Source organism: Chionomys nivalis, chromosome 25 (assembly GCF_950005125.1).
Source record: "Chionomys nivalis chromosome 25, mChiNiv1.1, whole genome shotgun sequence".
Lineage (NCBI taxonomy): Eukaryota > Metazoa > Chordata > Mammalia > Rodentia > Cricetidae > Chionomys > Chionomys nivalis.
In genome coordinates this window covers 1,002,990-1,027,430 of record NC_080110.1, presented here as the reverse complement: position 1 = coordinate 1,027,430, position 24,441 = coordinate 1,002,990, and the positions used below count along the sequence as shown (strand labels likewise).

General features: G+C 44.1%; 1 protein-coding gene and 1 non-coding gene across 2 annotated transcripts; both read right to left on the bottom strand.

Moving 5' to 3' along the window:
• Nucleotides 1-1,475: 1,475 nt before the first annotated feature.
• Rtcb (RNA 2',3'-cyclic phosphate and 5'-OH ligase) lies at nucleotides 1,476-23,877 on the bottom strand. The gene is made up of 12 exons (XM_057758214.1): nucleotides 23,709-23,877; nucleotides 22,376-22,454; nucleotides 20,201-20,268; nucleotides 19,108-19,207; nucleotides 14,347-14,503; nucleotides 11,804-11,960; nucleotides 10,796-10,955; nucleotides 9,095-9,270; nucleotides 8,498-8,686; nucleotides 7,796-7,906; nucleotides 5,878-5,997; nucleotides 1,476-1,934 (listed from the first exon to the last, which is right to left on the bottom strand). Exons 1-12 carry the CDS (start codon nucleotides 23,799-23,801, stop codon nucleotides 1,827-1,829), a joined length of 1,518 nt encoding a protein of 505 aa, XP_057614197.1. The 5' UTR covers nucleotides 23,802-23,877; the 3' UTR covers nucleotides 1,476-1,826.
• LOC130866681 (U6 spliceosomal RNA) lies at nucleotides 17,387-17,497 on the bottom strand. Its single transcript, XR_009056370.1, has one exon. It is a non-coding gene; the product is annotated as a U6 spliceosomal RNA (small nuclear RNA).
• Nucleotides 23,878-24,441: the final 564 nt, after the last annotated feature.

Genomic DNA, 24,441 nt, shown 5'->3' with positions numbered 1-24,441 from the left:
AAATACCAACAGGAAATGTAAGAGAGATGGGGTTAATCTCAGCTCACAGTCGGAAGAGCTTAGGCACTGAAGCCTGTGGCTCCAAGGTGATGAGAGTTTGGCTGCACTTGATTGCTCATGTTTCTGTGAATCATAAAGCAGAAACAGGGGCTGGGTGGTGATGGCACACTCCTTCAATCCCAGCACTGGGGAGGCAGAGGCAGGTGGATCTCTGTGAGTTCGAGGCCAGCCTGGTCTACAAGAGCTAGTTTCAGGACAGGCTCCAAAGCTACAGAGAAACCCTGTCTCGAAAAACAAACAAACAAAAAAGAACCACAAAACATGACCCTTTACATTTTACATTCAAACTATAACATTCTAGTTAGGTTCATGGACATCTTATTATGTACAATACATTAAATTCAATTTCAAAGGTTTTCAATCTTTATATATATATTTTAACCACTGTTAAAAAGTCGTTAGTCTCTTCTGGGTCTCAAGGCACTCTTTAAAACTGTACACTTCTAGCATGCAACGGCAAAGAGTAAGCATTCCTTTTCTAAAAGAGAAGAATGGGAACGTAATAGGAACCAGACCAAAGAAAGACTGAAACCAAACTCTTCAGCCCCAGGTGGGTATCTCGGAAGCATCAAGACGCCACCTGAGTTCCAACAAGCTTGGTAGTTTGAATGTAATTGACCCCACAATCTCATTAGCACTATTAGGATACCACCCAGTTACTTACTTTTGCCTTCTGGTCACGTCACCAGCATCATGTCTGCCTGCACACTGCCATGCTCCCTACCATGATAAATGGACTGAACTCCTGAAACTCTTAAGTGAGCTGCCCCAATTAAATGTTTTCCTTATGAGTTGCTGTGGTCGTGGTGTCTCTTCACAGCACTGGTAACTCAAACTAAGACAGAAGTACTGCCTTCCAGCTGTTGCCTGTAACACAGTTGGTTGGTCTCTCTTAGCCCAGGTACACTCAGAGTCTGCAGCTTTTATTGGTGAATGTTGCACATTTCCGCATCTCCAGTATCTTGGGAGTTTCCACTGCAACTTATGTCAGAAGAGGGCACCGGATCTCATTACAGATGGCTGTGAGCCACCATGTGATTGCTAGGAATTGAAATCAGGGCCTCTGGAAGAGCAGCCAGTGCTCTTAACCTCTGAGCCATTTAATGTTTTTATAGTAATTAAATAAAGATGTAAGCGTGGGGTCACCTGGGAGCTCTTTGCTGTCAGCATGCAAAGCATTACTCGAAGCTGTCAGAAGTCCGCTGACAGCGTGCTGTAGGTTCTCTGCCTCTTCTCTTTGGCTCCTGCTCCTGAGCACACCCAATGTATTCCTCAGCACACCCCACTATGCACTTATCCAGCATCTGATTACAAGACCTTGGGTGTTTGGTGCTCCTATGAGAGAAGGGAGTCTAAGCTTTTGCTGGGTGAGGAGGTCCACAGATGGACACAAACCGACACAGTAGAAGAAAGGAAACATTCACAAACCATATTTAATAGAACATTTGTCATGATACCTATTGAGCTAGAAAGTCCACTCTGGTGATTATGGACTTGTATGACCGAGTAAGGCAACTTTTTGACCCTTCCCTACACCCTAGTAGATTTTCCCAAAAATCTGGGATAAAGAAGGAAGAGGCACATTTGCCTGCTCCAAATGGAGACATGTCTCCTGGAAGGCTGTTTTACAACCCTGGCTCCTGGAACAGCAGCCTCTCCACCAGTCACTATGGCATGCACAGCAAGAGCTGTGCACTCTGGATCTTGAGTCTGATATCTTGAGCGTTTCAGTCCATGGGCACTTCAAGGCTCTGCTGGGCTTGGCTCTATCCTTTAATAACTGCAATTGGTCTCAGTTTAATGGCCTTCTTGCTGATCCCAGCATCATGGCAGGTATTCACGACGTCTGTCACATTCTTATAGGACTCTGGAGCCTACAGGGAAGGGATTGAACACTTTAAAGTTCACCAACAAGAAATCTTTCAAAACACAAAGATTTACTTGAAATTATAAGAAATACTCGGAATATTTTTGTCCATTATCTGAGCAAAAGTTAAAAATATGAACAAACTCAGTGCTGTTAAGGGGTGTGAGATAAACAAGTGGACCGAAATTTTCTAAAAATGTCTTCAAAAGCATTTATTATTTGTATAATTAAAAGCAGGGGCCAGTGAGATGGCCCAGTGGGGAATGTGTAAGTCTGGTGACCGACTTTTATCCCTGGAACACACAGTATGAGGAGGAGAGAACTGATCGCTGTCTTCTGGTCCTTACACATGCTCTGGCCCAGAGACTCATGCACACACACTACATACACTAATTAAAAAGAGAAGCAGTTTCACATTTCAAGTACACACACCAATCTGCTAGTAAGGAAATGCTCCAAATGACAGAATAGTAATATGAGCAAAATTATTTCTCTATTTCAGCAGCTATTAAAGTTCTAAATGAATGTGGATTAGTAACTTCCTCTTCACAAGAGATCTGTGTTCATCTAAACAACTCCAAGTGTGTGGCTGTGTATGTACACAACTCCCTGCCCTACACACACCCACTCCTTACAACCACCGCCAATCCCTTGCACCTGCTAACTCAGGGCAGGCTGCCCAGGCCCGACTGGGCTGTGTGCTCCATTCCATTTCTGAACCTCTGGGACCACTTCAGTGACTCTCGGGCAGAAGCCCTCCTCTGTCCACTTCCTTCACCCTGCATCTCCCCTGATGCGGTTTTTGCCTCCAGCCTTATGAAGCAGATTTCCCCCCTCTCAAACTGGGTCATGTGACTGGGACTAGAATGGAACATGAGTCCCCCTTAATATTCATATGTATTTCCACTCTTTCTTTTCTCCCCCAAAACTACCAGTTTTAAATCTTGCAGTCACATTAGACCATCCACAAGCTCTCAACTCTGTTATCAGCCAGCATGAAATGACCTGGGAGACAGACATCTAGCCCCCGACTCACTGGTACTCTCTTGCAATGATTCTGAATGATGCCATTATTCAGGGAGGCCTCTTCACTTGCAAGCACCTTCATTCCGGCCATGTGGCGGCTATGGCTCTGTATCCCTCTACCGCTCTCTGCGGGTTGTGGCCCAGAGTTTACAACTCTGCTACAAGTGCACATTTGGGCTCCTGTTCCTTCCTGCTCTCCATGGCAACACTCCTTTAACCAACCATACAGGCCCTACCATCCCTGTTAGTGAACTACCCTAAATAACTTGCTGCAGAGCAATTATTTATTTATTTATTTATGTATTTATTTATTTATCTTTAATTCTCGAGACAGGGTTTCTCTAGCTTTTGATGCCTGCCTCTGCCTCCCGAGTGCCACTGCTGCCCAGCTGTAGAGCGAATTCTAATTGTTCTTAATAATAAAAACCCAGAATCAGGTGTTAATGGTAAAAGATCAGAGAAGCAGAGCAGCCAGCCACTAGAGTTCTTACCTCTACAAAATTCACAGACTGAAAAGGGCCAAGCTCCTGTCTCCTCCCGCCTTGTATTTCTCTCCGCCCAGCCATATCACTTCCCGTCTCCAACTCCCTAGTTAGTGCTGGGATTAAAGATGTATGCCACCACTGCCTGGCCTCCATGGTTAACTAGTGGCTAGCTCCGCCCTCTAATCTTCAGGTAAGCTTTATTTGTTAGAGCACAAACAAAATATCACCACGACTTGCCTCTCTCTCACTGGGCCGGTGCTCCCCTGGAAACACGCCACCCTGACGTTCCTCTCACTCAGATGCGAGCCCTAGCAGTTGATCCACCTCATCTTTTCTGCACTATCAGTTTCTCTCTCCTCATCACCATGCACACTAGGCAGACCAAAGCACTCTTCACTCAAATCCTCCACTGTCTTCCTATCACTCTGAGAAAAAGCAAAGGTTCTGTAAATCAAAGGCGAGGTTGGGGTAGGGATACAACCCAAAGAGTCTGGTGCCTCTCTAATGACTTCGTCTCCTTGCTTGTTCCTGCCTAGAGCTCTGAACCCCTCAGGAGTTTTGCCTCTCCTGCTCAACACCACCTGTGTCCTTCAGGCCCACACAAGTATCCCACATCAAAGCCTTTCCTGCTCAGCCTACGTAGAACGGCATGCGCCCAGTCATCCCTTACACCTTCCCTTGTTTCCTTTGACTTTATAGCATTTACATCGTTATTAATACACTACAATTTTACTGTCTCTTACATTGCATAGGAAGGGATTACATCATTTTTCTCCACTGTGTCTTCCTTAGCACCAGAACAAATGTCTAATAAGACCATAGGAATGAAAAAGGCCATAAGGTAAGTAAAACAGGAAAGTGGTGGCCATCTCTAGCTGGACAAATGCTGCTGGTTTTTTCTTAAGTGTTTTCCATATCCTTTAAAGTTGTTACTTTCTAAGTTGTGATGATAATTTTAGGTTTATTTATTTTATATGTTGGAGCGTTTTGTACGTTTTATGTCTGTCTGGTTCATGCAGAAGCCAGAAGAGGGCACAGTTAATTGAACTGGGGTTATGAGTGGATGTGAGAAACCACATGGGCGTTGGGAATTGAACCCAGCTCCTCTGAAAAAGCAGTAAGTGCTCTTAACTCCCAAGTCAGGGCTCCAGCCCCCAATGCTCTGCCAAATGTGTTACTCTTAAGAACAAGTATAAATTATCACAAAAGTAAGGTTTGACCCGGTAATTCTGCTTTAGACTTCTAATCATTAAAAACTTGAAGAATGAATATACCTACCACAAATTAATTTACAGCAGCAAAAAGAGGGAAGCTATGTAAAAACCCACGTGACCAGAGTAAGACACGCATCTGGGAGCACTGACTACAGAGTGACACCAAGAACTTATCAGAGGCTACATTTTTTAAAGGACAAATAAAGTTTGACTTTAGGTTCAAAACAGCATCAAGGACATGTAGCAATAAAAAAGAAAAAAAAATGAAGGGAGGGGTTAGATAACTTGTTTTCTTTTAACTCTGTGCAGATCTTTATACACAAGTCTTCCTCTCTGTGAAGTAAACAAAACCTCTTTAAACATGTCTCTCTCCTTTTTCAAATTTACTCTAAACTGAAATATAAGTATACAACTGTGCACAATTATCTTAAACTACTTCTAGGCTGGAGAGGTGGCTCAGAGGTTAAGAGCTCTGGCTGCTCTTCCAGGGGTCTTTAGTTCAATTCCCAGCAACCCCATGGTGGCTCACAGCCATCTATAATGAGATCTGGTGCCCTCTTCAGGCATGTAGGGACACATGCAGGCAAAACTGTATACATAAAAAATAAAAAATAAAAAGTTCTTTATTACTTCAAATTTTGTACAATTAAATTTCATTGCCCGTGTGTTCACACATGCCACACTGCACGTGAGCAGGCTGAAGACAATTTGAAGGAACACGTTTTCTTCTTCAGTCATATGGGATTCTGGGATTAAATTTAGGTCACCATACTGAGCCAACTTGCTGGTCCTCTCAACGTGTTTTTAAACATTATAATGTAGATAGAAACTATATGAACGGTAAAAATCATTCTCATAGACTTAGCCTGTAATTAGTCTCCAAACAAAGGACAATATAAAATCAAAATGAGATAAACAAAAATTGACAGGAGTAGCAGCTCACACCTGTAATCCTAGCACTTCAGAGGCTGAGGATTATTTCAAAGTTCAAGGCTGGAGCTGGCTGTGCAGGAATGGAACCGTGAGTAGTGGTGGTGAGTGACAATGATAAAAACTGTATGCTCGTGGATGGAATTCTCAAACCATAAAAAGTGAACAAAATAAAAAACCCCCAAAATCCAAAAAGAAATCATCAAAAACTCAAAATCGTTTCTGTAAGTAATCCCACAGATCCCTGTCCCTGCCCTCTGGTCTTTGGTTAAACATCCATCAGGACTTCACTCACCTCTTCCATAACCAGCTTGGGTGAAGCAACACGGATTGCAATTCCCATATCTGCCAATTTGTCTAAGACATCTTGGAAATCTAAATTACGGCGAGACTTTGCTCGGGACAACGCACGACCCTAGAATGAGAAAGAATCAGGGACAGGAGTGAATTTTGAACTAAAACTTTTGTTTGAGTCTAGTAATTATTTAAGCCCTTGGGATTATATGCCTTTTCCTTGATTATTTAAGTTCTTGCCATTATCACATCCTCCTATGTATTTACTCATCTGCCTGCATTATCGTTAGTGTGTGCACGTCAGCACATACATGCATAAAAGGCCTGGCATGTGTGTGGAGCCTGAACACAGCTTTCAGAAGTTGGCTCTCTCCTTCCGCCTGGCTGAGGTAAGGCTCTTGTTTCTGCTGTTGCTGTGAACTCCAGGACAGCTGATGTGCAGCTCCTTCTAAGGTTTTAGTCTCTAATGCCTATCTTGCTGGAGTGCGGGAACTGTAGGTGTGAGGGCTCCATGGAATGAGGGTCATTAGGCTTGCAGCAAGTACCTCTACCCACTGAATGATCACACCTGCCGTGAGTGTTCACTTCTGAGCTAAGCCTTGCTATGCTGCCTACAATGCACAGGCAGGCCTTGAACTTGTACTCCTCCTCCATCAGCCTCATCAGTAGGTAGGATTACAGGAACATATCAATGTATGAGGCTTCATTTTTCTTTAATCTTATAATAATGATAAAAGTTTAAAACAAACAAAGAACCAACCCAAAATGCCATTGCGATGGTGAAGTAGGTAAAAGGTGCTTGCTGTCATGTTTGATTCCCAGAAGCCAAACCATGGAAGGAGAGTTCCAACTGCCACAGAACTGTCCTGACTTCACCTGCATGCTAGGTCACATCATAGCCCTCCTGGTATACCCACACACGAAGAAAGAAATGAAGTATGAATAGTTTAAAAGCAAACGAAACCACCTGGTGTGGAAGATGGATCATTAGGTAAAGCACTTGCTAGGCAAGCATGAAAACATGAGTTTGGTTCTCGAGCTCCCAGATAAGAGCTAGGAACACGCCTATCAGATCGGCACTGGGAGGCAGAGACAGGAGGATCCCAAAGGCTGGTTAGCCAGTCAGTCTAGCCATCAGTGAGCCCCAGGTTCAGAGAGAAACCTGTCTCACAAAACAAGGTGGCAAGTGTTGGAGGAGACAACCAATGTTGACTCTGGAACACACACACACACACCTACCTTTGCTAGTTTAACCTTATTATATGTCCTTTATCAAGAAGACTCATCATACCATTTTTTGAAAATAAAACATTTTATATTTAAAGACTTATTTTGAATGATCCTAAGCATCACTGACTAAGTATCCGTCAGTCAACCACCTTTTTGTAAGCAAAACTTTCTGAAACAAAGCAATGGCCATGGCTCTTCCTGCCCTATAATGGCACAGCTGAACTGGGCTCCCAAAGCCTAGAAGGTCTCAAGTACCCAGCTCTCTACACAGTTCACCACAGGTGGCTGAGAAGATGTGAGGCATCACCCAAACAGACGGGCTCTCTGTGCTAAGAGTACGTCTGCTCACATCTGGAGCGGACTGTCCAAGGGACAAAATATCTGGCCACATCTGGAGCGGACTATCCAAGGGACAAATGAAGCGAGTGAGCAGGTCCAGTGCGGGGCTTCCGATAGTTATGTCACTTACAAGCCAGTTGCCTTGAACTCTGCTACGTTGGTAACTGTCCAGCTGGATTTTCTGGACTCGGTCCTACAAAGTCCTTACTGAGATTCTAGGTGATTTCAGTCAGCTCACTAAACAGTATATTATGGGGAATCATTTGTAGAAGTCATGACACACTCAAACATCAATGTTGCTAAACTTAACCCCGAAGAGTAAATTTCTAAGAAAGTTTTCATCTCCTTACCGCTCCATGACAGGTTGTTCCAAAGGTCTCAGTCATGCCTTGCTCAGTGCCAGTTAGAACGTAACTACAGGTCCCCATGGTGCCACCAATAAGCACTGGTTGTCCAGTAAGCTGAGGATACACAACACCAAATGTTAAGTGTTGGAAAGGTACATGCTTTTTATGCTGAAACTTTGTGTTGCAGAATTGTAGAAGAAACCTAACGCTCTAAACTCAATGTTCTTACAGCTAGCTGTATTAAGGAATTACTTTTCTTTTCTTTTTTTTTTTTTTGGCTCTTGGGGAAAAGAAAGAGAAGGAAGATGTGAGGCCCACAACAGACTGCACATAGCACAGAAAACTCAGACTGGAGGGAAGCATTGCAGGATTTCTCATCTATGGCAAGGCATCTGCCCTCTCTGGACTTCCTCATCTGCAAACGTAAGCATAAGGGAAAGAAAACTGCAGTTTACCCTCTGTCCTGCCTTACAACAGCTTTCAGGCTATCACTGAGCTCTGGGGAGTAAAACATTCCTAATACAGAACTAAGACAGCACTCACTATGGGATGGGGAGGGCATCGCTGGGGCAGACTGGGAACCACTGCTGTCATGGGGGACAGGCTTTGTTCTTTACACACTTGCTGCTCCCTGCTTAAGTAAGCCCGTATCTAGCATTCTCGACATCATGATCTCACAGCTCAAACACAGACAGGGTTACATACCTGGTAATCAACAGCAATGAGTGGGTGGTGTGGAGGGAAAGCACGGGTGGACCCCTTCCTGTGCACCAGCAGCGTCCGCTCCTTCCCGTCGACCACGTGCTGCTCCACTTTGGCAATATTGTGAGAAACATCATAAATCACATGCAGGTCCAGGTCGTCAGGGGTTGTGTTGAAGACTTTCGCAAAAGCCTAGGGGAAAGTTTCCATTACAAGTAGCTCTAGCTCTTGAGAATGTACTCTACTGCTTTCGGCTAGTGAATTCCTGGAGTAGGGACTTCAGAATTCAACAACAGCAGTCACTAATCTCCACATGAACACAGAAACCGCCCTGGAGAACACATTGTCTGCCTCTGTGGATCTTGCCTGACACTTCTTTCACAGCCTTCTCGACCTCAGAGAACAGCGTCTGCATTCTTGCTGTGGCTCAAGACAAACTGAGGCCATTCTGTGTCTCTCTCTTATTTTCCAGCCCTCTTGATTACTCTCCTGGCCAAAGACACCAAAACTTAAGATACTTCTCTAGTATCCAGAATACAAATTTCTAAAATCAAACATGCTTAACTTCCTGATTAACTGAAGAGAGCAATTTTACTTTACCTGGCGGGTTAAGAAGGTCATAGAAGAGCGGTTAACCCAGGCATAGTTTCCAGCTGCAGCCATTCCCTTTAAATAGTCCTGCCCCTCTGGGGATGCGATCCGAGCACAAGCCAACTGCCGGTCATTAACTATAATCTTGTCTCTCTTCATGGCCTTTTCCATAGCTACCAGTGCATCTGAAACAACAGAGCCTTAGGTTAGCCCAGGGAAGTTTCTCTTAAATCATTCAAATTTACTGTAGAAAGACAGAACATTCAAATTCAAAACAAAACCCTAAGTGTGCTTCTAAGTTCATCTATCTGTTCAATCAAGATATATTTGGGGTTGAAAAGATGGCTCAGGAATTAAGAGCACTGGCTGCATTCCCAGTACCCACATAGTGGCTCACAACTAACGGTTAACTCCAGTTTCAGGGGATATGTACCCTATTCTGGACTCCATGGGCACTGTGTGAACATTGAGCACATACAGACAAGCAAGGACAGACAGACAGACACACACACAAAACACATTTTTTAAAAAAGATACTTACTGAGAATCGTTTGAGTATGGTGATACAGATTTGTGAGACATACAGATAGCATATGCCTCCAGAAACCTTAAATGGGATGTGTATAACTAACAGCAACATGGACTCCCTTCCCAACATGTAAGTAAATGAGAATAGCATATATTTTGTTATTATCATGGTTTTTAAAAGATTGTTTTTAAAAGACAGGGTCTCACTTTATAACTCATTTGTCTTCCGGCTAACTACATTGTCTGGGCTACTTTACAGCTGTGCTCCCTCTGCTCGTCTCTTGAATGAGGAGATCATAGTGTGTAGAACAATCAGTGTCTTACAAATGTTGCCTTTCTTTCTTTCTTTTTTTGGTTTTTCGAGACAGGGTTTCTCTGTGGCTTTGGAGCCTGTCCTGGAACTAGTTCTTGTAGACCAGGCTGGTCTCGAACTCACAGAGATTCACCTGCCTCTGCCTCCCAAGTGCTGGGATTAAAGGCGTGCGCCACCACCGCCCGGCAAATGTTGCCTTTCTTACAATATTTTATCAACTGCTACTTTTTGTCCTTGGTGGTGGTGGTGTGAGGGTCTGGATGAGTGTTCATGTGGATACCAGTGGTCAACTTTGAGTGTTGCTCCAGTGAATCCCACACATTTGTCTGTTTCTGCCTCCCCAACACTGTGATTGATTACAAGTGTGCACCATCCTTGCACTTCTCTGTGGGTTGAGGGACTGAACTTAGGTCACTGGGCTTGCCCCCCCTTACTCTCCAATCCTTTTTCTCGATGAACATGATCTTATCCAACAGACAGTGAGGCCAAGTACCGATTTTAGAACCCAATCCACCAAAATCACTAGCCTTGCTGAGTACTATAGGCTGACTGAATACCTAAACTCCATAGTCCAAGTACTATCAAGGTGGTTAGTCAGCACTAACCCCCAACAGAGAACACAGCACTAAAAAGAACTAGCATTACCAAGGGCTTCCTCAGTGCCCATGCAGTTCAATGCTTTGCATATACTATTTCACTAACCTTGCTACCCACTTGTTTCAGATGAGAAAGATCCAATGAAGTTATTAGTTTGTTCAGGGTCACAAGTAAAGAAAGTCACAAGTTAAAAACCCACACAATGTACTTCCATGGCTCAATTTAACTCTCTCATCCTGTTCCCAACAAACCATACCTTTGCAAGAACATACCTGTGGCTACCTGGTGGCCCAAGCCTCTGCTTCCACTGTGGATCATCACACACACCTGTCCCTTATGGTCGATGCCCATCTTCTTAGCAGCATAGTCATTGAAAATCTCATCTACAACCTGGATTTCTGCATAGTGGTTGCCTGCTCCCAGGGTCCCCAACTGTAAATGTAAGAATGTCTGATTAAATAGTTTCTATTCTTGTTAAAAACAAGTAAACAAACATATATTTAAAAAGCAAACAGGTAAAACCAAGCCAACAAAATAACTATACACAGTGTCTCAAGTAACAAAAAAATTCTAAGTCTTAGAAATTCTTATTACAGCATTTTCCAAAAATAATATGGACTGCACCAGAGGTCTAGCGAAGCATAAGCTTTAAGTTGTCTACGACTGTTGCATCTGTACAATGTCGGGCATGTGTGCCAAAGCATTATGTAGAGGAGAGTCAGTCTCTTCTACCTTTATGGAAGCTCTGGAGAGTAGAACTTGGGTTGTGAGCTTGTGTCTCCATCACTGAACCATCTCACTGCCCTACAGTCTTTAAAATAAATTTTTTTTTAAATATTTATTTATTTATTATGTGTACAACATTCCTTCCATGTGTGCCCGCAAGCCAGAAAGGGGTGCCAGGTCTCATTATAGATGGCTGTGAGCCACCATGTGGTTGCTGGGAATTGAACTCAGGACCTCTGGAAGAGCAGTCAGTGCTCTTAACCTCTGAGCCATCTCTCCAGCCCTTTAAAATAAATTTTTAAAAATAAACTTTGGCATACTTTGTAAGTCTCATAATTGTATCCCATGTTATAATTCACAATCTTTTATGACTATCTGCAAGCTCTAGGTAACCTTTCAGAAAAATGATGCATAAGCAAACAGATTTGTGTTTTTTGACGTACTGTAAAAAACAAACAAAAAACTCTAAGGATATACTTTTTGTTAAACAGAAGGTACAGATTTCCTCCATGATGAAAGCTAAAATAGCATGTAGATCCTGCAAAGTGAGTTACCTGAGGAAGGCCCCTCTTTTTTGCCCTGGGCGAGACCTTGTTGGGGTCAGCTTGCAGCATCCTCCCGTACTCCTCACAGTGCTCCTTGTCTTCAGCCCAGGCGTAGCCTTCCCTCAGAGACCAGTCCACACCCATCTCCAACGCCTCCTCCAAGTCTCTGGGGTGAGCAAGGAAATAAAGTCATTTCACAAAGGAAAACCAAGGTTAGGAAGAAACACATCCCACAGAGCATAGTACATGGTAAACTACCCCTGTGTACCAGGCTTGGTTAAGAGTTCATGCTTTCTAGGTTTTTGGTTTGTTTGTTTTTGAGGAAAGTAGTCACATAAATGATCACTATGTAAAATGGAGATAGTGTTATAAACATGATTACAGTTTCACTTGACGTTTACATGGTCTGTTGTACTTAACAAACCAAAGCAGGTTTTCATGTAGTTCAGGCTGGCCTTGAGCTCACTATGTAGCCAAAGATGACCTTTGGCAGAAACTCCTGTCTATCTCCAAAGTGTGGACACAACATGTATCCTCATCGTGCTCAGTTTTCATGTACACTAAGGACTCTACCGACTGAGGTATACATCAGCCCATGTGATGTATTTTTCAATTATTATTTTCTTTTATATTACATCTGCCTCTCAGATTCTGAATTCCATTAGGGGACAATTAAACAGACACAGAAAAGCTGTAATCTTAATCAGATATTACCATCTACCTCTATTTTACATGTCTTTATTAATAAATTTTTTTTTTATTTCTTTTTTTTTTTTTTAAAGATTTATTTATTGTGTATACAGCATTCTACCTGCATATATGCCTGCACACCAGAAGAGAGCACCAGATCTCATCATAGATGGCTGTGAGCCACCATGTGGTTGCTGGGAATTGAACTCAGGACCTCTGGAAGAGCAGCCAGTGCTCTTAACCTCTGAGCCATCCCTCCAGCCCCCTAATTTTTTTTTTTTTTTTTTTTTTTTTGGTTTTTTCGAGACAGGGTTTCTCTGTAGTTTTGGAGCCTGTCCTGGAACTAGCTCTTGTAGACCAGGCTGGTCTCGAACTCACAGAGATCCGCCTGCCTCTGCCTCCCAAGTGCTGGGATTAAAGGCATGCGCCACAAACATTAAATGTTTAGAGAGAGGATGCTTCTCACAAAGGGCTGGCTTCTCACACAGCCAGAAGAGAATACTCCCTTCTCCACTACCCTAGATGACAACCCTTTACAAACAAAATGAATTAGGACAAAATTTTACCTGAAATATTTGTAAAGATGCTTCATGTTCAATCAATCATTGTTACATGTATGTTTTTCACATTGGGGTGACACACAGGGGTCATATGAAAATAAAGGATAAGCATCTAAATTAATTTTCCTTCAGGCATTCTTTTATTTAATTTTTTGGTGGAAAGGACTGTGTAACAGGTAACAGTTAAGAGCATTTATGCATTAGTGTATGCATACAAACTTAAAATGCAAAGTACATACAATGCACATGTCAACAGAACATCTTTGACTTATACTTGATAAACACAACATTTGATCCAGATATGGTGGTGTACACCTGCAATCCTAGTATTTGGGAGGCGGAGGCAGGGATCATGAGTTCACGCCAGCCTGGTTACACAGCAGGTTTAGGGTAGAGAAGACCCTGCCACGTGTAAGGTATACCATTTGGCATGAGCAGTACAGCACTGTCACTAGGTACCCAAGAGATAGAAACACTGTAGTCTTGAATTACCGCACCACGTACCTAAATAGAGCACATATTCAGTACCATCATTAAGAAAAATTGTAGATGAATGGGCTCCTTGAGAGGTACTTAGAACATAGCCTGAGAGGCAAAAGATCTTCAGTGTGAACCTGGACACCACTTACCAAGCTTAATTTCCTGTTGTTAGTTTGCTTTCTGCTAGCAGTGGTCATCATCTGGGTGAGGTATTGGGCACAGTGTCATTATTCTAAAAATACTCTGTGTCAAGCACTGTTCTTCTTAACTTTTATGTATATGGGAGTTTCGCTCCAACATACGCCTGTACCCCATGTACATACAGTACCCACAGAGGTCGGAACAAGGTGTCAGATGCCCTGGGTCTGGAGTTGCAGACGGTTGTGAGCTTCTGTGTAGGTGCTGGGAATCAAACCTTGGGCCTCTGGGAGAGCAGCCAACAGTCTTAACTTGAGTCCTCTTTCTGGTCACATGCTTTCTCTTTTTAAATTGTAGACAAGAGTCTTATATGTTACCCACGATGGCTTTGAACTCCTGGGTTAAAATGAGCCCACCATGTCAGTCCCCCGAGAGGCTGGGACTACAGGTGTATGCCATCAAGACCAGCTCATGACTGCTCCTCCATGTCAGTCCCCCAAGAGGCTGGGACTATAGGTGTATGACACCAAGCCCAGCTCAAGGGCTGTTCTAATGAACATGGGCTGGAGCTAACGCTTTACAAAGTGCTTCCTAATAAGTGGCTGAGTAAATGTCTAAACTGGAAACAAAGCTGAGCCGCGTGGTTCCCCCCCCTTTCCGTTTACCATAACCCCATGCTCTTACTTGGCATTCATTGGGATGACACCTTTTGATCCCACACCAACGGGAATGTGGTCAAACATAGCTTGGGCAAGTTGTTCCTTCACAGGCTGCACATCACTCTCATCTAAATTGGTTCTTAGCAAGCGGACACCACAGTTAATATCAAATCCGACACCACCTACAACATACAGGAGTTAAGTCAAATCTTAGCAAAATAATCAGACAATCAGAGCATTACTTGAAGTTCCTTACTACTAATATGGAGTTAAAAGAAGGCATATTCCTTCAAGGACAAGCATGTTTTAATGTAGCCATCAAAGTGACTCGCTACTGGGCAAGTCTGTCAACACTGAAACTGCAAGCAACACATGCACTAAGGTACCTCACCCATAGTGGGGAATGTGGCAGACAGACGGACAGGAGTAGTAACCTGCCTCCGTTTGTCTCACAAGAGGCTGATAACTGTCAGTCTTCTCAAATAGCCAACCGTTCCTACTGTGCATCTTTTTTTTTCTTAAAAAAAAAAAAAAATCCAATGTTTTATCTTTTGTACATCTAAATTTTTGTACTTTCTCCAACTTTTAAAGATATTCCAGGAGGCTGGAGAGATGGCTAAGTGGTTAAGAGCACTGCCTGCTCTTCCAGAGGCCCCCAGTTTGATTCCCAACACCCACAAGGTAGCTCACAACTTCTTCAGTCCCAAGGGATCTGTTATGTCCTCTTTTGCCTTTCCCAGGTACCAGGCACACACATCCATGCAAGCCAAACACCCATACACATTAAATAAATTAAATTAAAAAAATATTTCAGCCCCCCCAATTTTCCTAATTGTGCATTTAAGATTATAGTGTATCTACATACAAAAAATGGAAATTTCCAGTTATGGTGGTTTGTATAGGAATGGCTCCTACAGACTCATGTGTTTAAATGCTTGGCCTATAGGGAATGGTATTATTAAGAGGTGTGGCCTTGTTGGAGGAAGTGTGTCACTGTGGAGGCAAACTGAGGTCTTTATGCCCAGTATGGCACAAAGTCTCCTTCTGCTGTCTGTGGATCAAGATATAGAAATCTCAGCTCCTTCACCAGCACCGTGTCTGCCTGCATGCTGCCATGCTTCCTGCCAGGACAATGGACTAGACCTCTGAAACTGTAAACCAGTCCCAATGAAATGTTTTCTTTTGTAAGACGTGTCATGGTCACGTGTCTCTTCACAGCAACAGAAACCCTATATACCAGTTAGTAGAAAGTTTTTAGATCTAAGTATTTCTGAAAACCATGCCTTCCAGCTTTATGGAGATGACTGACAAAGAACAACGTTTATATGAAGTATATGCGCATACACCATCAACCACTACAATTAAGCTAGTTAACATAGCACCACTCACATAATTATTCCCCTTCTCCCTGGGAAGAAAACTCAAGACTTGATGTCATAGCAGATTTCAAGCACGTCACTGTTTCTGTACACTAAGTCTCCGGGACTGCAATTCATCTTAAATCATAATCTGAGTCCTTTAACCAGGACCTCCCAAACCAGCAGTCTCCACCCTCCCCCTACTTGGACAACCATTATTCTATGTGAGAGGGCTATGGCATTTGTCCTCTTTCTATACTTTGACCATGTTGTACCAAATGGGCAGGATCTCCTTTTTTCATACTGAACAATATTCCATGTTGGGGACTGCAGACCCTCAGACCCTGAATTTTCTATGACCCCTTGCCTGCCAGAGTAAACAACTTGTTTTCTTGTGCTTGCAGCTGCTCTGAGCATGAGACCCTCATGAGTTCCTGATGACAGGGGAGTAGTTTCTGGTAGGCTTGCAGCTGAAAAATCCTGAGAGCTAGGGCATAGCCATTAGTCAAAGAGAGCCCTATATAAGCTGCCCTGGAACAAAATAAAAGGGGCATTCTTGTTTCAACGATGACCCATGTCTCTGTGTGTGTGTGTGTTTCAATCTCCAGCCCCTCGCCAGCCTTTAAACCGTTCCGTGGTGCACAGGCAGGATGGTACAATTTCACTCTTGTTGCCACTATCCTTTTTTCAACTGACATTTGGTTGTTTTCCTGGCTTGGCTATTGTAAATTAATGCTACAGTAAATACACAAATGCAGATACCTTTTGAAAATAATGATTTCAGTTCCTTTAGATACACACTCAAAAGTGGCATGGCTGAATTATATAAAAAGTTTATGCCGGGCGGTGGTGGCGCACGCCTTTAATCCCAGCACTTGGGAGGCAGAGGCAGGCGGATCTCTGTGAGTTCGAGACCAGCCTGGTCTACAAAAGCTAGTTCCAGGACAGGCTCCAAAACCACAGAGAAACCCTGTCTCGAAAACCCCCCCCCAAAAAAAAAAAGTTTATTCATTTTTATTTCATGTGCATCAGTGTTCTGCATATATATCTGTATAAGGAAGTCGTATCTCCCAGAACTAGAGCAACAGATAGTTGTGAGCTGTCACGTGCGTGCTGGGAATTAAACCCAGGTCCTCTGAAAGAACAGTTGAGTATTCTTAACCACTGAGTCATCTCTCCAGCCCCTATTTCGATCCAGTCTCACCAGTAGTGAGCATGTCCTTTCCTCAACACCCCCCTTTTCTCTCTGTGGTACACACACACGTGTGCATTCACCCAGGAATGCACACATGGAAGCCAGTGCCCAAAGACCTCTATTGCTCTCTACCTTATTTTCTGAAATGGGGTCTCTCACTGAATCTGGAGCTCACTGTGTCAGAAAGACTAGCTAGCCAGCAAGACCCCAGGATCTGTCTGTCTCCAGGCACAGACGCTACAGAGGTACACCCCTATGCCCAATTTTTATTAGGTGCTGGGGATCAGAACTTAAGTCCTTATATTTGTGCAGCAAGTTCTCTGCCCACAGAGTCATCTTCATGTGCCCCCCCATCCTCAATTTTTTAATGGTTTTTGTGTGAAGTCTATTTATCTCTTGAGGTAATGGCAAATGTCAATCCAAATACTAATGATTTAACAATCCAGCTAACAAATGTAATACTTAGTGTGTGTGCACATGTTATAAAATACACACTTTCCTTAATTCCTTTCTTAAATACAGAGCACTTCATGAATTTGCACGTCATCCTTATGTGGGGACCATGCTAATTAATCTTCTCTCTATCATTACAATTTTGGTCTATGTGCTGCTGAAGCAAGCACAAAATACATTTTCCAAGTGTATATATTTACAACACTGATGACATGCTGAACCATAAAACCAGATTCAAATTTCAAAGCACTGAAGCTGGACAGGGAGACATCTTTAACTTGTGGGGCTCACATATCTGGATCTTTGTTTCTTCTTCCTCTCCTCAACGTCCAGTGGTATCCCATGCCTTCTACCATGTCTTTAATTCTACTGTTTGAAACTCTGCCCAGTCATTCTTACAGTGAAGGCCTAGTCCACCATTGCCAGAGGTAGGACATGAAGACATGAATCGAAGCTTTGTCATTTAGACTCTTCGAAAGTAAACCTGTTCTTCCTGCTGAGGAAGGTTTTCAATGAACATATTTGATAATCACAGATGGATGGACATACAGACGGTGGTACACAACTAGAAGTGATTCTACCTTACCTAGTAAGTGACTACCATCAAGGAAACAACAGCAAATGCTGGTGAATCCTTATACTCTACAGTGAGCATATAAACCTGGGCCATCACTGTGGAAGTCAGTATCATGGAGGTTCCTGAAGATAGACCCACTCTATGACCCTGCTCCACCACTCCTGGGCAACACTTGCACGTCAGTTAACAGTCTCACTACTCACAACAGCTAGGCAGTGGAACTGGCGTAGATGGCCATCAACAAACTGACGTATAGAGAAAATGGAGTACGTGTGCAATAATTTTATTCAGCCATAAAGAAAATAATATTTGCAGGAAAATGGACGCAACTGGAAATTACTGTTAAGCAGAGTAAGCCAGACTCAGAAAAACAAATATCCAATGTTTTCTTTCATATGTGGAACCTAAATTTAAAATTGTATATATCAAAGTATTACACGTTTGCTGGTCATAAAGCTAGAAAGAGGATCATGACGGGGAGGAAGGGATCTGAAGGGAGGTGGGAATTAGGGAACAGAACACAAGCCGTAGACAAGCAGACTGAGGTGCGTGGACTTCACTTGGGGAAGAAAGGCAAGCAGCTGGAGGAGGGATAGGGTAGCTGGGGGAGGAGAAACGATAGACAACGTAGAATGGCACATGTGTGAGCATGCCATGATGAAGGCCTGGCTCCTATGTAGAATGACACATGTGAGCACGCCATGATGAAGGCCTGGCTCCTATGTAGAATGACACATGTGAGCACGCCATGATGAAGGCCTGGCTCCTATGTAGAATGACACATGTGAGCCACGCCAGATGAAGCCTGACTCCTATATACTAGCCTAGAAATTAATGAAAAATACTAGTGTTAGAACAAACATGATGTGAAGTACTGAGTCTAGCTCAGTTTATTCTCTCCTCCCAATAACGCTCAGTGCTGACACTAGACACATTTACCTATGCAGTAGCTGAGTCACCAAGAGAAATTTTGTCAGAGAAATGTTTCTTTTGCAGCCAATGTCTGATATTCCCTGGCATCTGATAAAAATCCCCAAAGTTTTCAATAAATGATTTGATTGATATTTTAATAGCCTAATTGACCATAAGCAGCTTTAATGTAGAAAACAAGAAATCACTGAATGAGACTGAGAAATGTACACTAACCCACTGTCTCAGAAAGGCCACACAATACAGAGAAGCCACACTGCACCAGCACCTTACCTGGGGATACCACAGCTTCAGGGTCATTCATATCAAAGGCAGCCATGTTCCCTATGGCAAAGCCATAGCCTGAGTGGACATCAGGAAGCCCAATAGACCGCTGGAAAAGAAGGAGACATGAAACACAGCTGTTCCACTCTGTGCTGTGGCTGTCTGATGGACCTGCCTTTCACTGAGCCCTATTAGTGAACTATCTGTCTATGAACCAGTTCACAAAGCTGAATACTGCCAAGGACATCATTTCATAGTCTAACTGCCAACAGGGAAGGCTCAGAGTGACAGGCTGCCAGAGAATTACACGCTAAGTGCCAGTGCTGTTACTCTTTAAATTCTCTCAAGACACTGGCAAACTGTAGTTGTGCCATGGTTTATACAGGTCATGAGGATTTTCACAAGTGAAATCTATTTGATGACATCAACACAGCACATTTCATACACAGGGGCCGAGTAAAGGATGGCACGCCATATAAAACAGACGTCAAATATGGTGAGACATGGAGATAACCAAAATATGAGTTCACAGATACAGGAGCCCCCTCATTTTATCACCACCCCCACCTCCCCTCCCCAAAGCACCACATTGTTAACTAGCATTAAGAAGCCCCATAAAAGTCTGGTAAATGGATCTACTTCTCAGCACTCTCCTCTGAAGGTGAAATCTTAACGCTAGGCTAGTGGAGCCCCCCCCACTGCATACCACCCAGCTCCACCCTATTCACCGTCACTGCCCCAGCATCGCTAGCATAGCCAGCTGGGCAGTCCTTTCCCACTCTGCTCAGTTCAACGTCCTCTTCCTTCCTTTCTCAATCATCCACACACAGACTCACAGTGAGACCTAGAATGGTGCACTGCTGAAAGAGTAACGATGCACAAGGGTAAGATCTAAATCCCTCCACAACAGCCACTCCAAACGCTTAGATTAAGAGATGGAGGGGCTACCCGGCCTCAGTCCTAAGTCTAAGTGTTACTGCTACAGGCAAAGGTCACTGTCTAAATGACACCAGCATCCGTTAGGTGGAGCCCTTCATTCATCCAACAAACTTACATACAATCACACACAATGTGAATGATCAAGGTTCTGGCTCTGACTCACATGAACAATCCCGGGCAGGGCTGCCACATTGCCAATCTGCTTCATGGCTGGCAGGAAGCCACCGACACCTGAAACAAACACACCTCAGCCTGAGAAAAATGACACATTTAATTTTTAGCACAACTTAAGTACCTGAAGGGGCAGAGGTTCTGGTTACAGAGCAGAGAAGGAAAGGAAAGTGGGGAGGAAACATCAAGAAGTACGTTCACAGGAGGGGCAGAACACCAGACACGCTGGTCAGTGCTCTGTGCACACCAGACAACGCTCATCAGTGTTCTGTGCACACCAGAAGCACGTTCACAGGAGGGGCAGAACACCAGACACGCTCATCAGTGTTCTATGCAAACCACAAGAAGCACGTTCACAGGAGGGGCAGAAGACCAGACACACTCGTCAGTGTTCTGTGCATGAGGGATAGAAAACATTAACTATTAATCTTTATGCCGCCAGTATAAAATGTACTCTCTCAATAACTCATAGTAGTCATTAAAAATATTAGCAGTGGGGGCTGGAGAGATGCTCAATGGTTAAAAGCACTGGCTGTTTTTGCAGAGGATCCCGGTTCGAGTATCAGCACCCACACGGCAGCTCACAACCATCTCTGACCATCTGTAACACCAGTTTTAAGGGATCAAGACTGTCTCAAAACAAAACTACCCCAAAACAGCTTTGGTGTTAATCTAAAGGGCAAAGGGCAATGGGGGAAGAGCTGAGAAAACAAAACAATGGCTTGAGAGTCAGGACGGATGGAGGGCAAGTCCAGCTTTGTCAAATGTTAGCTGTTGTTTTTTTTTTTTAAACGTGTGTGTGTGTGTGTGTATATGTGTGTACATGGAGGCCACAAGCCCACAGTCGGTATCTTCCTCAATGTCTCTCCACTTTATTTAAAATTTTTATTTACTCGCTGTGTGTATGTGTGTGCATGCACAGGGAGGCCAGGGGACAGCATGGCTGAGCCAGTTCTATCCTCTTATCTTTACACAGGCTCTAGGAAGTGAACCCAGGTGATGAAGGCTGTGTAGCAAGCACTTTTTCCCTTGAGTCATCTCTCTAGCCCTCTACCTTATGTTTTGAGGCAGGGTCTCTCACTGAACCAGTTACTGGTTAGACTGACTGGGCAGCAAGCTCTGCCCGTCTCTGGCACCTGGCTCTGATGTGGTTACTAGGGATCCCAACTCAGGTCTTCATGCTTACACAGCTGGCACTTTCCTCACTGAGCCACAGCCAAGGTCTGCAGCAGTGCCACTTAACACAAGGGAACACGCTCAAGTGAGGGAAGAGGGTAGCCATGAGAGACAGGAGTCAACCCTGATGTTCACCTAACTAGCATACCAGTTAGGAGCTGGCCTTGTCCTCTTGAGATGCTTCAAATCCTTATTAAGAATAATGGGTCCCCATGAAACCCCCCTATACCCAGATTTACTAGGAAATTTGGGTAGGAATGGGTTAATGACCTTCATCATTAATAGAATCAGGAGTGCTGATGAAGTAAAACTTTGAAAGGCTCCAGTCCTGCACCTGCCCATCATCATTCACTCCCGAGTCCATTCAGTATCATTTACAATGTGGCATTAATAAATGTATCTAAGAAGCATAAAGCACATGTGTATGCGTGCACGCATAAGGGAGCACTGGTTTTAAAATCAGGAATTCAGATTTGAAATTGTGACCAAGGACAAGTTAAAAATCACTTAAGCTGGAGTTGGAGAGATGGTTCAAGGGTTAAGAGCATTGGCTGCTCTTCCTGAGGACCTGGGTTCAATTTCCAGCATCCATATGGCGGCTCCTGTCAGTAACTCCAAGGATTCTGACACCCTTACGGACAGACATGCATGCAGGCAAAACACCAATGCACACAGAATAAAAATATAAAAAGAAACTAAATCACTTAAGTTCACTGAATTTGCCCATCTACAAAAGACCGTTATTATCAGTTTCGTTATTACAAACATGGCATGGACAATCACTGTAAAAGACCTAATGAGGTGCCTGAGACACAGCAGATGCAGGATGAGAACAGACTAGCCCCGGGCTCCAAACCCTTAAGCAGCAGCGTGCTAAACAGGCGATCACAAATAGGTGCTTTCCTTGAAAGTGTTTTACACTGGCTGAGTTCTTTACTCAGGGTACAGGGGAGGCTTTACCGTACCATACATGAGCCTAAAGTGTACTCACCCCCGCCTCGACAGGCATTCCTTAATTCCTCAAACATCAGTTTTTCCAGAGCGTCATTCACGTAAAACACTCCTTCAACCTGATACAAGAGAAAGGCAAACGTTGTCTAAATCCAAGTTCACCACGTACAGACGCGGTGGGCAGAATGTATGCGCTATGTGTCGCGTTTACATCGCTTTATTCTGCATCAAACTCCCCGTTACGTCTCATAAGAACCTAGAAGATTTTAGGGCATTTCAGATCTGGATTCAAATTACAAATATTCAACCAGTGAAATCTCAGCAACTATCTCCAAATCAGAAAAAAACTAAAAATCTCCACCACCCCTGGCTATGAATATTTAAGATAAGCACATTCAAACTGCTACTTCAGTGCTCATGAATTTCTGAGGTATGTCTATTATGATTTTGCTATTTTGCAACTTATACAGTTTTTAAAAAAACACATGGTGTCCTAAACAATGTATAATTTTCATGTGTCAAATAAAAAACTAGCAGGTAAATCTACTAACCAACTCCCCCTCTTTCCACAAAATAAAGGGAAAATACCATTGTTTTATTGCTGTGGTCTTTTTCTTCCTAGCATCTTGCAAAGTAATGGGGCTCAAAGACATTTTGTTTAGTGTCAAATGAAAAGAACAGCTAAAATAAAATTTTGTGAATTTTCAGAGTCTTAAATAGGTTGCTTTGGCTGGTCCCGTAGGCATCCTAGACCATCCTTAGGGTCTTCTGCCCTCTGCCTTCAGTGCTGAGTGAGAACACAGGCCTGAGCTATCTACCTGCAAGGCCTATCAGAAACTTCTTTACTAAGACCAAGGACTGCAAACCTTTATTGCATTCCCCTGGCACTTAAGGGACCAAGTCACTTAACACACGTGCCAAAACCTCAAAAGTGTTTTCTTCCTCGACTTTAACGGAAGCCATGAGGACAAACGGCCTGGAGACTGAGAGGGCAGCGAGGCCCAGGGTTTTAGCCCCTGGTCTCCTGCTCCCACATCAACCAGGCAAAGAAAAAGAAGCAGACTGGACACGAAGTCAGGGCAGTCTTCCTGGATGGGTACGGACCGGTCCTAGGAGTCTCGGGCATCTCGAAGACCAGGAACAATACGTGCGTGGGGAAAACACGCGTGAACCGCCCCGCTGTGTCTGTCCTCGCTGGGGAGGAGACCCGGACCCTGTGGGGGTGGGGGGGTCGGCCCGGCCGGCGCGGAGGAGGCCGATTAGCGGCGGAAGCGCGGCCCGCACCCCCGAAGGCCGCTACCCCCGCCCCGTAGCCCCAAGGCCGCTACCCCCGCCCCGCAGCCCCGAAGGCCGCTACCCCCGCCCCGCCTCACCTGCATGTTGGGCACAAAGCCCTTCTTGATCCTCCAGCAGTTTTTATTGATCTTGTCCAAGAACTGCAGCTCATCGTTGTAGCTGCGACTCATGGTGGCGGCGAAGGTGGCTGCAGCTCCCGACTCGAAGAGAAATCGCCGCGCAGTCCACCGACTCCGCGTAGCCGCCTCTGGGGACTCAGGGCGCAGGCGCGACCGACGCCGCTGCAGGAGGGAGGAAGGCAAGCGCCGAGGCTCAAATCTCCTCGCGCAAGTCGCCGTCATCTGGGTTTGATGCCTTCCGCGAAGGAAAGCTAAACCAAAGATCTGGTTAAACTACCGTTCTAGTGGACTTTTGTTTTAAAGGTTAGGTCTCACCATTTAGCTATTAGTGAGTCTGGAATTCGCGCTGACTCGCTGGAACATGCTGGCCTCGAACTCCATTTTAGATCCACTTGCCTATTGCTGCCGTGGATAAAAGGCTGTGCTTGGAAATGTTTTTGCTTTTTTTTTTTTTTCCAAAGATTTATTTATTTATTATGTATACAACATTCTGCCTCGATGTATGTCTGCACGCCAAAGGAGGGCGCCAGATCCCAGTACAGATGGTTGTGAGCCACCATGTGGTTGCTGGTAATTGAACTCAGGACCTCTGGAAGAGCAGCCAGTGCTCTTAACCTCTGAGCCATCTCTCCAGCCCTGGAAATGTTTTTAAGCCGCTCCCGAAAACCCTTGAATCTGAATCAAGTCAACT